Source organism: Emys orbicularis, chromosome 4, assembly GCF_028017835.1.
Source record: "Emys orbicularis isolate rEmyOrb1 chromosome 4, rEmyOrb1.hap1, whole genome shotgun sequence".
NCBI classification, from domain to species: Eukaryota; Metazoa; Chordata; order Testudines; family Emydidae; genus Emys; species Emys orbicularis.
In genome coordinates this window covers 32121085-32134562 of record NC_088686.1, presented here as the reverse complement: position 1 = coordinate 32134562, position 13478 = coordinate 32121085, and the positions used below count along the sequence as shown (strand labels likewise).

At 47.0% G+C, this 13478-nt stretch overlaps 1 protein-coding gene across 4 annotated transcripts in view; it reads right to left on the bottom strand.

Annotated features, from left to right (window-relative positions):
* PPP4R3A (protein phosphatase 4 regulatory subunit 3A) overlaps nt 1–12066 on the bottom strand; it is a 69372-nt gene extending 57306 nt beyond the window's left edge. For all 4 annotated transcript variants that reach the window (XM_065402543.1, XM_065402547.1, XM_065402544.1 and 1 more), the window contains exon 1: nt 10888–12066. In XM_065402543.1, the coding sequence (XP_065258615.1) occupies nt 10888–11029 (142 nt within the window). In that variant the 5' untranslated portion in view covers nt 11030–12066. The remainder of the gene's footprint in view (nt 1–10887) is intronic.
* Between the last annotated feature and the right edge of the window lie 1412 nt (nt 12067–13478).

Sequence of the window (13478 nt, the reverse complement as noted above, 5' to 3'; positions counted from 1 at the left end):
CGGATGAGCGGTTCCATGGCCAGGTTGAAGATGATGGAGCTAAGGGGGCATCCTTGTTTCACGCCGCGGCGGATGGGGATGGCGTCCGTCTCTCCGTTCATGGCGCAGATGGTGGTGGTGCAGTCCTTGTAGAGGTCCCGGAGGATCTGGATGAAGGTTTCTGGCATCCCGAACTCTCCCAGGGTGGCAAAGATGTGATGGTGGGGTATGGACCCAAAGGCGTTGGTCAGGTCAAGCCATGCTACTGCGCACTGCCTCTTGGACCTCCTGGCCTCCTGGATGGCCGTCTGAAGGAGGAAGTTGTGCTCGTAGCATCCCTCGCAGGACATGAAACCCTTCTGCACTGAGCTGACGGCGCCCGCGCACACTGACCAGTCTGTGATCCTTGCCGCGAGGCAGCTGGCATACAGCTTGTAGATGGTGGAGCAGAGGGAGATGGGCCTCCAGTTGCCGGGGTCGTCTCGGTCGCCTTTTTTGTGGATGAGCACAGTCATGGACTTTTTCCAGGAGCGGGGAACGCGATGGAACTGCTTGCATTTGTTGAAGATGGCAGCGAGCACCAAGCAGCCGGGGTCTCGCTTCTTCAGCAGGGGGGAGCGGATGCCATCTTTTCCAGGAGCGGTGTTTTTGGTCCTCTACAGCCTCGCCTGCACCTCCTGCGGGGAAAAAAATCTCGCTCCAAGTCCTCCGTGAGGTCGATCCGGGGTAGCGGGGAAAGGCACTCTGGGCGTCGCAAGTTGGTCTGGGCCTCGTGATCAAACACATCCTTGAAGTAGGAATAGAGCCTCTCGGGCTGGATGGCACAGTAGGAGGAGGTCCCGTCGAGGATCTCCCTCATGGCTTTCGTCCGGTTCATCCTGTATAGTTTCTGAATACGGGATGCAGCCGCCGGATCGTAGCGGTGGCCGACGTTCCCTCTCCTGCCTTCTCTGGCGGTGTTGTTACGGCTCGGCGCAGGGAATATGCGAGTGGCCCGTGAGGCTTCCTGGGGTTCCCTCCTTCTGGCCGTAATTTCCGCAGACAGTTCTGCAGTCAGTCTGTCCATCAGGGTGTCGAAGTTCTCAAAGTCCTCAGCCTTTGCCAGCTCCTCCATCCAGGCGGATTGCCACGGCGTGGCGACCCTCGCTCGTGGCCGTCGCCCCTCCTGCTGCATTGTCTCTGCAGGTTCAGGTGCTGCAGGGACGGTTTGCGGCCTTGTTGTCCCTCGGACTGTGGAGCGGTGTTCAGGTGGGTCTTGAGGCGGGGGTCCTGGTGTGGTGGGGAGGGCAGTTCTCGGTGTCTCCGAGGCAGCACTGGATCTTCCGGGAGGGAGTGGGGTTCTGGAAGCACCGGTGCTGGGCTTTGTTGGGGCGCGGTCGTGTTTGGAAGCGCTGGGGATGGTTCTGGTTCTTCTGCGGGTGGCATCCTGCTGGTGGGTCCTCGGTGGGGCATGGGGTTTTTGGCGGTCAGAGGCTCTTTGGGTAACCTTGGAGGAGGTGTTGGGTCTCCCGGGGGCGGGGTCTGGCTGTGGGATCTGGGGGCTACGGAAGGCTCCTCTGTTGGCTGGATCTCGCCGTGCAGCCTGAGGGACGATGCTAGTTGCTCCTACGGCAGGGCGGCATGAGGTTACCTGTGGGGGAGCGCTGCAGCGTCTCGTGTCCGTGTTGTGCCGGATGGTTTTTATGAGGTCGCTGAGGCATCTGGTGAGGTTGTTGACCTGAGAGGTGGCGGTGGTCCCCCTCACAGCGGGGTCCAGCGTGGGGATTCTGGAGACGGGACTGGTCCTTTTGGTGGCATCGTCAGTCCTCGAGGCGGGGGTTACGCTTCCCTCAGTTGGCGGTTGGTCCCCCCTTATCTGCTGTGACTCTGGGGACGCTGGCTGGGGTGCTGAAGCCAGATCATCGGTGGGGATCAGGGTTGGAACCCAGAGATGTCAGTGGGATTCACTTTCGCGGTCGTGGGGGGTCCCCTGCACGTGGCTTGATGAAACTTACATTTCTTTTGGGTCTCGAAGGGGAGATCGCAGCGGCTACACCGGAAAGCAATCCGTTTGTTGTTTTATCACTTTAACTTTGCCACAAAAAGCTCTATGCCTCTCGTTGAGGTAGTTTTTTTTTTGTCGGCAAAACAACAGAGTTTTGCTGCCAGAAGTAGCATGTACATCTCCACTGTTTTGTTGGCAAAAGCTGCCTTTTGCCAACAAAACTATGTAGTGTACACAAAGCCTAAGTCCAAAGTTCAGGATTTTGTTTGCCTTGCAACCACCTAAAAACTCTCATGAACTGTTGATGATTCCAAAGAGAGATGGTTGTTCATATATCATCAATTGTTGCATAACAGAATCCTCAACTCACATGCGGACAGGTAAAGAAGAGGAGAAACAGATTTTCATGTGTTTTAAAATGTAAAGCTATTTGCAAGTTGAAGTTCACACAGTACATACTGTAGACCTGAACTATTTTTTCCTCTCAGAAGTTTTGCAGTATATAAATATTCTTTTGTCAGCTAATCATGTATCTGCTAGCCCAATTCTTTCTTTTTCTAAGGAAGTTATAAACAGCCTTAAGCCATCTGTGAAGTTCCTGTCACACACTGACTTTAAAATAAATAAATAAAATAAAAACACATACCCACTGAACTGACAAGTCCTTTTTTATTGTAAAAGTGTGTGTAGAAAGACTAAAGGCTTGTCTACACATGGACCTATTCAGGAATATCTTCATGTGCAGACAAGAACTAAAAGAACTCTAATTCAGCTATTTGATATTAATTCAGGATTTTGATATGGATCACTACTATAGAGGTCTCCTCAATATTTTTATATTTGTAAAGGAACCGAGGAGGAGGAATCTCACTATAAAGAAGAGTGCTTCTGTTCAAACACTCACCTTGGTAAGTAGGAATACCAGGAAAGAACACTAATAGCACAAGGGAGCAGAACAGAATTTTGCGGTAATGCTATGTAATTTACTTGTGTGGCAGACCTTAATTTTAAGTCCTTTTTAAAAAAATGTGTAAATACATTACATGCAAATGTATGTTTTCCCCATGATTAACTTAACTAACTTCTACAATGAACAATTGAACCAGAAATGTTAAGAACTAGAATGTGTGTCCCATTTAGATGGATAGATGTCATAAATTTCAACTTGTGGTAGGAGATTATTTCTATACAACTCATTTTGCTTTTGTGCAGTGCCCCTTTAACTGCCATCCTTGTGGAAAGGCAACAATTCAGCATTATCAAAAGAAAATATCTTTTACAATATGGAGTGGGAAACATTGTCTGAGTTGGTTTTTATTCCCTTATGCAAGGGTACCATATAAAGCAATGGCTGGGAATGTGTTCAATGTAAGTTAATTTGTATTAGGTGAAAGCTGTAAGGATGCTGTAAGGATAGCAGCTGGGACAAGTAACCCACCATCTGTGCAGTCTCCATCATACAACCAATTGAACTGTTGCATGTAAATTAGCTGTAGAGTAAGGGTGGTAATTGGTTGAGTTATCTCTGATATCACAACGGTCTTGGGCTCTTGGCATGGCATAAATACATACCTTACTGTAACTGAAAGCCCATGCTTTGTGCCAGAGTAATTTGTAAAGTCAAAATGGGTGCAAACTTACAAATTTGACCGTAATGGATCACAAATCCCAGTGATGATTGAACCTGGTGATAGTTTAAACAAAAAGAGCTCTCATGAGCTTGTAGCAGCTTCCATCACTTCACACTGATTAAACAGACATACTAGGCTTTAGAGCAGGGGTAGGCAACCTATGGCACGCGTGCCAAAGGCAGCACGCAAGCTGATTTTCAGTGGCACTCACACTGCCTGGGTCCTGGCCACCGGTCCAGGGGGCTCTGCATTTTAATTTAATTTTAAATGAAGCTTCTTAAACATTTTTAAAACCTTATTTACTTTACAGACAACAACAGTTTAGTTCTATATTATAGACTTCTAGAAAGAGACCTTCTAAAAATGTTAAAATGTATTACAGGCACGCAAAACCTTAAATTAGAGTGAATAAATGAAGGCTCGGCACACCACTTCTGAAAGGTTGCCGACCCCTGCTTTAGAGTGACACAGTCAGACTTGGAAACAACTTCCAAAAGGGATGGTGGAACTGAAAGCCACTAGAAATCATCAAGCTATGTGTCTTGATGAATGCCTTTTGGACAAATTCTACAGATACTGGATTCCTGAAAAAAGTCAAGGGAATATGCAAGATGACCTCGTGCATGTGATTACTTCTATGATTGACAAGACAGTATACAGAATGCGGAAAAAATTATTCAAAACAAATACTTAAGACAATAAAGTCTTTGCCTATGTCTGACATAACCTCCTTCCAGGCTATCAAAAAGATCAGTCTTTATACCCCTTTTCTACTGTTATCACAAATCTTGCTTTCTTCTATTCTGTACCTGATGCCTGCAACAGCCTTCTAATGTCTATTTGTCAAGGCTCCAAACTCACGATTCAACTCACTCCTACTCATTTATGCAGTATCACCTAACAAAAGTATGCGTTTTCACACTTTTTAGAGACTCAAAACATTTAAACCACACATTTTGTTGTAAGAATGAATAAATGAGTTCTCTGTAACCCATGAACTCCCTCAATTCCACTCCACCTAGGAAATATGATGGACTTGTGAGGATATTGTAACGGGCCTGACATTCCGGATAGTTACTCAAGTTAATAACTACTCTAGTAGTTAAGTCAATAAGACTATTCGTGAAAAAAACACTACTTATATACATAAACTTTTGCAGGATAAGGCTTCCACACAGTAAGCTCTTTGGAGGCAGGAACCTGAAGCACATTTGTGGATAGTAAAAATAGTAAATAATAGTTAGGTATGGTAGTGATAATAGAAACATTAACAATGTCAACCTTCATTTAATAGGTCAGATTGCAGCTAATAAAATGTCTTGTTTTTAACTATATAAATTCTCCACTCAAAATACTGGATTCCAGTCCTGGTCTTTTGATTAGTATACTTAAAAACATTTTAAAAAATTGTTTTGTTGGGTTTAATCAATCTTGTTAGACATGTCTAATAAATTTGTAAAATATACCTTCCATTTCTAGGGGCTATCCTAGGCTATGTGTATCCTACAGCTTTTGTCAGCATAACTTATGCTGCTCAGGGGTGTGAATAAACCACTCCCGAGTGACATAAGTTACTCTGACATGAGCACTGGTGTGGACAGCGCTATGTCGGCGGGAGAAGCACAGCTATTGCCTCGGGCAGAGGTGGTTTTATTATGTTGACAGGAGAGCTCTCTGTTGTCGGCATAGAGTCTCTTCACCAGATGCACTGCTTTGTTGTACGTGTAGACAAGCCCCTAGAATACTCTCCAAGACTTTATCCACACTACTTTTTGAAAATGGTTATAGCCTGTAAAGCAAATTTTTTAAAATGTCAGCAGGATTCCATGTTCACTAATGACTCCATATGAAGTTTGCTCATTTTTCTAAACATTTTTTCGAACTGCCTGCCCTGAAAACTCATCTTAAAACTTCAGAGTCAAGCTGCATTTTTTACATAACCACAAGAAAAAAATTCTGCAGGCCAAATGATGCACTAAGTGACATCTATACAAACCCATTTAAAGCTAATGAGTTTATGTGGGCATCACTGAAGGAAGACAGCAGGGTTACCTGTGGAGAGGAGAGTAAGATTTAGTCTACAGAACCTCTAGTACTGGGAGTTGTATGCGAGATGGAAAGAACCCAGCTCAGGGCAGCTTTGCAGAAGTGGGTCTAGTGGGAATGGTTTGATTCACAAAACAAAACAATTCTGATAGGGAAGCGAGCAAGAATAACTACAAAACTCCACAATAGCATATTGAGAGTTACTGTTTAGGGAAGAAACATACTTTAAATACGATAAGCCAGTGGTTCTCAGCGTCCTTCTTTGTGTTTTGAAAGGGAGGCTGGAGGTGGCACTTGGGGATGCATGCTTCTCCCACAACCCTAAAAATTAGCTGGATGCTTCAGGTACCAGTGACCAGTAATGAAAATTAGTTAACAACGCAATTCACACTACTCAACTATTAGTGCAGACTGCCTGCAGACTTGGGAAAATACTTCATCATTAACATAAGCAAAAGTGGCAATGTTTTCTTCACAACAATGGAGGGCTATTTTTTTTTTTTTAAATGAGAACTTCAATTTAGGAGCATAATGCTGGAGGAAAGTGTGCGCAAAAGGCGGATTCTGCAGTAAAGTCTGCTGTTATAGAATCCACGTAGCTCTGTCTATTAAAAGCTCTCTTATAAGGGGTCCACACAATGACAGGAGAACAAACTACAGTGCATACACTACTTTCCTTGAGAGACTATTTCACAGTCTAATAGATGTGTTAACATTTACCTCATTATTTTCCATCTTAAATGTTTCTTTTAATTTCAACCCATCACTCCCAGTTTTACCCAAAAGGACTGAAGTGTGTTACCACAGAATTATTTAATTTTATTTCCCAGTCAATAGTGGTACCACAGCCCAAATTTCTCAGCTGTTCAATTGGTTTCTGAGGCAAGATGAAACCTTACAGCAGCGGTTCTCAACCAGGGAACCGTGAGCCCTTTCTGGGGGGCCACAGGGCCTCATGGCTGAAACCCGGTACCCCAAGCCCCGGTGCCCCCATGTAGAGCAGAAGTCAGGAGCCCTAGTATCGCCCCCCCCCCCGTCTGAAGCCTGGAGCCCCAGCGCCCCACTGGTCTGAAGCCAGGAGCAGCGCGGGGCTGAAGCTGGGAGCTGCGTGGGGTTGAAGCCGGGAGCCCTGGCACACACACACCCTTGGTCTGAAGCCGGGAGCGGTGGGGGAGCCCCAATGCCCTCCCCCCCAGGTCTGAGGCCAGGAGTAGCACGGGGCTGAAGTCCCAAGCCCTGGCGCCTGCCATGGGCTGAAGCAGAGTCCAAGTGCAGAGTGTGTGTGGGGGTGCTGCCTCCCCCAAACTGCAGTGCCTTACCCAGAGTGGAGCTGTCCCGGGGGCAGCTCCCCCCGCCCTTCCGCCAGTCCTCCTCAGGCCCCGTACTCTGGCCAGATCATAGGTGGGAAGCCGAGCCAGGTAATGCGGGACAGATGCTCCTCTGCTTGGTGGTGCCCTGGAGAGGGCAGCCGTGGCATTCCCATCTGCTACTGGTGTTTGGGGTTGCGGCTGCTCCTTAGCTCCCAGGCTCCTTTGACTGCTCATGCAACCGGTAAGAGCTGCCCAGGCAGGGGGACCTGACTCCAGGGCAGCAGAGCCCTAAGAAAACAGCCACCACAAGGGGAGCACTCCTAGCACACAGCCCCTAACTACCCCTCTCTCCTTGCACCCTTAGCTACCCCCCTGCCTGCACTCAGCCCCTAGCTTCCCCTCTCCCTGCACTGCAAGTGGTTTTCAAACTTTTTAAGCTGAGTCCTCCCTTTGGGTTATATTTTTTGGTTGCATCCCCCCCCCACAACCCAGACAGGCTGGGTGACCTCCTGAGGTGAGTCGGGGGTGGAGGTGGCACTCCCTCTCTGGACCCCACTGTGCAAAGCTGGCCCTTGCCCCACCCCAAAGAAAATAGAAGTCAAACTATGCCTATGCCCAAGGGTCCCCCCCCAGTCCGGAGCCCCGAGTCCCCCCACCCACACTGGGCATTTGAGTTTCTATAGCATGTTGAGGGGGAGGCCTCAGAAAGAAAAAGGTTGAGAACCCCTGCCTTACAGAGCCACACAAGATCTCTTTGTGGCTAGTAAAAAAATCACCCTTTAAGACACCAGGGCAGGTAGAACAGCACCACTAACGGGCATTACCATGCACTCCAGTCATGGTCTACAGACAAATCAGTTCAATGATTAGCAGCAATCAAAACAGCATTAGGATGTACAGAGAATGGGATTGGGCGGGGGGAGATTAAAAAAATCAGCTCCTCCAGAGTGAGTACCAAACTTTCCTGGGCAAGTGCCATCAACTTTAGCAGACTCCTAAACTTTACTTAAAAAAAATAGTTTCAAGCCATTGTGATCACAAAGAAAACCTTCCAAATGGGGAGGAAGTATAAGTCAAACCAGTGATGTCTTCCTAATTGTGCTGAGAGATAGCAGCAGTGCCACCATTGCTTTGGGGGGCAAAGTAGCTTCCTGCCGCTGTAACAGGGGCAGAGGAGACCTGTCTGCTGCCACTGTTTGGCGGGTAGGTAGAGACCGGTATTTGTTGGAGGACTGGCACAGAATTAATTAGGATTCAGAATTCAGCGACCTGGAAGCTAGGGTCTTCAGGCCTAAGCAGCAGGGAGGTGTTGCCCAGAAGAAGACGAGGCAAAAGGGGAGGCATGGCTTGGTAATCAGTGTATTCTGACAAGGCAAATAAGCATAGTCCTTATACTAGTAAGTGCCTGATAATTTTCTCAATCCCTCAGATAGAAAATATTTGTATCATTAAGTGAACGGTATACTCTCATCTGGAATATTGCTTTCAGTTCTGGACACCTTTCCTCAAAAGAGAAAACAACAAAAATAAAAGAGGTTCAGAAACAAGCAATGAAAATTTAAAAGCATAGAAAGGTTGTCATATGAAGAATAGGACTGTTCAGGTAATGGAAGTGACAAGGAGAGGAGAGGATACAGTTATTTATAAAAATGAATGATAAAAAGAGTGGAAATTAGGCACTCCTTTATTGTCGCACAGAAATACAAGGGGTCATGCAGTGAAACTAAAAGGCATCAAGTTTAGAATTGACTTTTTCCTCAAAAAAAGCAAACCAACATGTGGAACTCATTGCCATTATCTAATAATCCTATAAACTGTACATGCTAAATAAACTATTATATGTTAATTTCAGTTATTCAATTTGTAAAAATATTAGTTTGCTGAATATTTTTAAAAATATGGATAATCTTTAAAATTCAATAACTCCTAGATAAACCTTAAAGCAACACTTACAATACTTCATACTTCCACTTTCTTTTATAGATTTAAACAAGCTCATTTACAGCAAATAAACTACCAAAATCAATCTTCATATGCAAATCCCACTGAAATCAGTGGAAGTCTGTGTAGCCAGAACAGACTGCTCGACAGTCAGATTACAACCTGCAGCATTTTATACTCAAAAATTCTACCCACATCATTATATTTTTAAAATATTACCACTATATTTGTTTTTTAAATGTCGTTCTTTCATTTGATGTTTCAGTTGTACTTTAACTCATTTGTTCAGCTCTTGAAAGCTGTCCTGGTGGTGGTGAGTGCTATAATTATACCATTGTAAAATAAGCCAGTTTACAAAGGTGATTCGCCCCCTGGCACCTCCCACCCCCACTATGCTCCCTTTCACCCTTAAATTCAATAGTAGAGGTCCATTGCCATCTCGAGGAGTTCATCTTACATAAGAAATAAGACATGCTATAAAGAATGGGGAGAACAGTCTTGATATTTTTTTTCGTAAAATCAATTACATATTTGGTTTTCATAATTTATTAATAATTTAGCAATTTAAAAGACTCAAATCAATGTAATTAGCATTTAAACATGTTTTTGATAATAATAAATTTTCTAAATTTGATTCCTACTATATCAATTTAGGATTTCCTTATAATGCACGTTCTCAGAACTTTCCCCAACAATGACTCGACTAAGTAAGTGACCTCAATGAAGTTTTCTATCATTCAGTATCAGCAAAAGGAAAGCCAAATAACATGAGGGAGAGGGGAGATTACAATCAATTGTAGACAGCAATCTGCAAGAATGATCCACCCTAACCAGATGTAAGATAAAAAGCCTGGAAATAGCTAAGGTCAGAAAAACATCACCAAATATGCAACTATATGGTTAAATGAGATATGACAGACTTCATTCATACTACTAGTGTTAAATAAAGCCAGATATACTTCAAAGTTTAATCCACAGTAACTACAGCAACCATTAACTAACTGATCAAATAATCATGGATAGTTCTTACAAAAAACCTACCATAATGTAGTGATCTGTAGAGAAACATGCTTGCAATGTGAGGAAAACAAGTGATATGCTTTGTTTTAAGTGAATTTATTATTTAAGGGGTAATTCTAAAGCAGTTTTAGCAGGAGTGCAGAATACTCTAGCTGCTTAAAATATATCCTGACAATATTGTTTTGTTCTTTGTACGGTCTTGAAATCAACAATTTTATAAAGTGTGGATATACATATAGTATTTAAAAGTGTTTTAAAGGATGTTTAAGAGTGAAAAATATATTTGAAACCCAACTACTGAGAGCTGAATAGGTTAGACACTACATTGAAAGAATTTTAAAATATTTTATGTTCAACAAATATAATCCAAACTGTGAGCAGTTTATTTAATCTGGGGGTTATCAATTATTTGAAGAAGAGATCCCAAGTAGTATTTGTGGCAAAGATCATTTTGGGGGGCCAAGAAGCAGGATACTGGTGTGCAATAAGTGAAAGTTAATGGAGATATCCCATCTCCTAGAACTGGAAGGGACCTTGAAAGGTCATTGAGTCCAGCCCCCTGCCTTCACTAGCAGGACCAAGTACTGATTTTGCCCCAGATCCCTAAGTGGCCCCTTCAAGGATTGAACTCACAACCCTGGGTTTAGCAGGCCAATGCTCAAACCACTGAGCTATCCCTCCCCAATATAGTGTGTACAATGTGGACTAAGTGTATTTTGTACGCACCATTACGTCTGTGTCCAATATGCACAAAGTCTGTACCTGAGGGGTAGGAGAGTTTTGTCCTAATCTTCCAACCCTGTCCCTTGGCCTAACAAGAGTTAACCATAGTTGCTGCCCCCCCCATTTCAGAATTGCATACAAATTATGCCGATAGTGTCATGGAACAGATATACAAAGCCAGTTCTCCTCTTTCTTTTTCAGGTGTATTGGGAAAAGACGACTACCAATACCTGGCATGCTCTCACACACTTACCATCGCTCTCTGCCCTGACAAGCAGGGACATGCCCTTCAGCCTCTCCACGTAGCCAGAGGACACATGTCCGGTGCCCCGATCATCCCACTGGCGGTCTTCATTCAGCGTGTAAACTTTTACCCTCCGCCGGGTGTCTGTCATCCTGCCGCCTGCCACACCAGAGCCACCACCCTGGCCTGTGACACCTGAAGGAACAGGAGGTTGGTGGGGGGCTAGGCCCCCCTCAAAGGAGCGAAGCAGGAAAGAGGGTAGCAGTCCTCACAGACACCCCGGATCTCTCCTTATTCTTCACTGCTGGGGCAGTCTCCTCCTCATCCCCAATATTTGGAGACACAGCAGAGTGCTGGGGAAGGGGGTGGTTGGTGGAAAGCTATTTACGAGGCGTGCTAGAAGACCAGGGAGGTGTTATTCAGGAGGGAAAGCCTAGGGAGCAGTTGGGCTGCCGGGGGTAAAGGGACAGGCCGAAGGGGCAGCGTGGGGAGGGAGCAGAGGTATTAGCGGAGGGATGGTGAAGGAGAGGTAAGAGAGGATGGGAGAGGAAAGATGGCTATGGGGGCTAGAAGTGGGTGGGGGGAAAAGCAGGGAGAAAAGGGTGGCAGGGGATGGGGCTTGCAGAGCAGGGTGCCAGGAGAGGGGTGAGCCGGGAGGACAGTGTGCTGGCCGGGGAAGGGGACAGGAAGAAGCTAGATCAGCAGAGGGGACAAGGGGTGGTGGCAGATCGGCGGTAAGGGGGAGGGAGCGGGGTCAGTTCACCCCCTGCCCAGCGCTCGGCTCTATTGTGCGGGCGCTGCCCAGGCCCGACGCCCCCTCGCTCGCAGTTCGTCCGTGCGGGGGGTAGAGGAGGCGCGGCTCGTGGGCAGCCAGCGGGCGCTGCCTGTCCCGGGCGGGGTGCGAAGGCGGCCGGGCTCAGCGCCCCGTCTTCCCCATGGGCTCGCGGCAGATTCACTCCCAGCCCGGCTCCGCCGCCATATTCTTCTTCCTCCTCCTCCCGCTACTGCTGCAGCTCAGCCCCGGCTCCTCGGCCCGCTCCGCTAGTCCGGCCGGCTCCGCTCCGGGCGCCTGGCAGGCAAGGCCCCTCCCGGGCTGGCTGGCTGGCTGGCTAAGGCGCGGCGAGGCCCGTCTGTCTCCCACTGGCTCTGTCTCCGCCTCAGTCAGTGCGCGGCCGCCATCTTGGTTTCACCTCTCACTGGAGGCGCGGGGTCTCCCAGCCAGCGGCGGCACGGGCCTCCCGCCAGGATTTAAAGGGCCAGCAGCAGCCATGGGCTCAGGGAGCGGATGGGGTTGTTAGGGGGGAGAGCAGCGCCTGCCTGTGTCACCCAGGCGCTTCCGTCGCCAACACTGTGCACCCCCCAGCTAGCACCCTACCTTGAACCACACAGCAGGCCACTCATCAGCAGGCCATAGCTTGAGGGGCAAGGGTAGCACCCCTCACCATGAAGCACTCCACTGATCACTGTGGCACCCCACCCACAACCACACATCACCCCACTAATCACCACACAGCACCCTGGGGTGCCAGGGCCCAGCCCTACAATGCAGCACTCCATTAATCACCACACAGCACCTAAGGGTGTAAAAGAATGGTACCCCTCAGCACCACAGGCTGAAAAGGCAGAAGCCCATTGCCCAGCACCCCCACACATCACCGCACACCACCCCCACTCTTTATGGTGCAGCCCCCCTGGGTACTAGGGTACCACCCCCACCCTTCATAGTGTATTTCAACCTGGGGTGTGAGAGCAGTAGCCCTACTCACAGCACCCTACCTTTGAGCCAAAAGGTGGCACCCATGCAGCACCCCACATAACAGTGGATATGCAGGAGGGCCAAATAACCATAACAAATAATATTTCACTTGTATTGCAGTGTTTCATTTCGGCATCACAGGGCAGGAGCCATTCATTAACCCAAAACTCAGTGTGTATAATGACACTGTAATGGTACAGTGCTGGGAAATACTTTACCCTCCCCCAGCCTGGTCCTATATTAGAGGAACTACCAAAGTGATGTAAAGTCGCCTTTGTTTCACTACCTCTGTTTGGGTCCAGATTCAGGAGTAACAACACATTGGGCCTTAAGACTTTAAATTCACTCTGAAGTTATCAACAATGGTGAGAGAGTGCCGGTGTGATGAGCTTCTGCCCACCCTTTGTTGGTCTCAAAGCAGGCTGCTGTATGGTATAAGAGCTGCAGCTTATGAGTTGTACAGTAGCTGTTAGCTTCCTTAGGGATATCAAATATGAAGTGTAACCCAGAGGTGACAAATACATGGATCACAGTGGCAAGATCCACCCCTTCCTCAGAGATGAGGAGTCTTCTGGCCATTCAAAGATAGTGAAAATCATTCCTTGCCCCAAAATGCAAAATGTGTGTCCAGGAGCCCAGCATGAACCCAGGCTTTGTTCTACCTTGACAACTGGTGATCAGATGTCCTTGGTTGAAGAGGAAGTGTGAGTTCCAGGAAGTTTCTAACCTCCCTTTTTTCCCTGATCTGAGTCCCACATTCTCCTCCGCAGTTTGCTTACATTTTGTCCAGCAAAGCTGGAGTGATCCTGCTGCAAAGGCATCTTTTCAGGAGGCTCCCTGAATG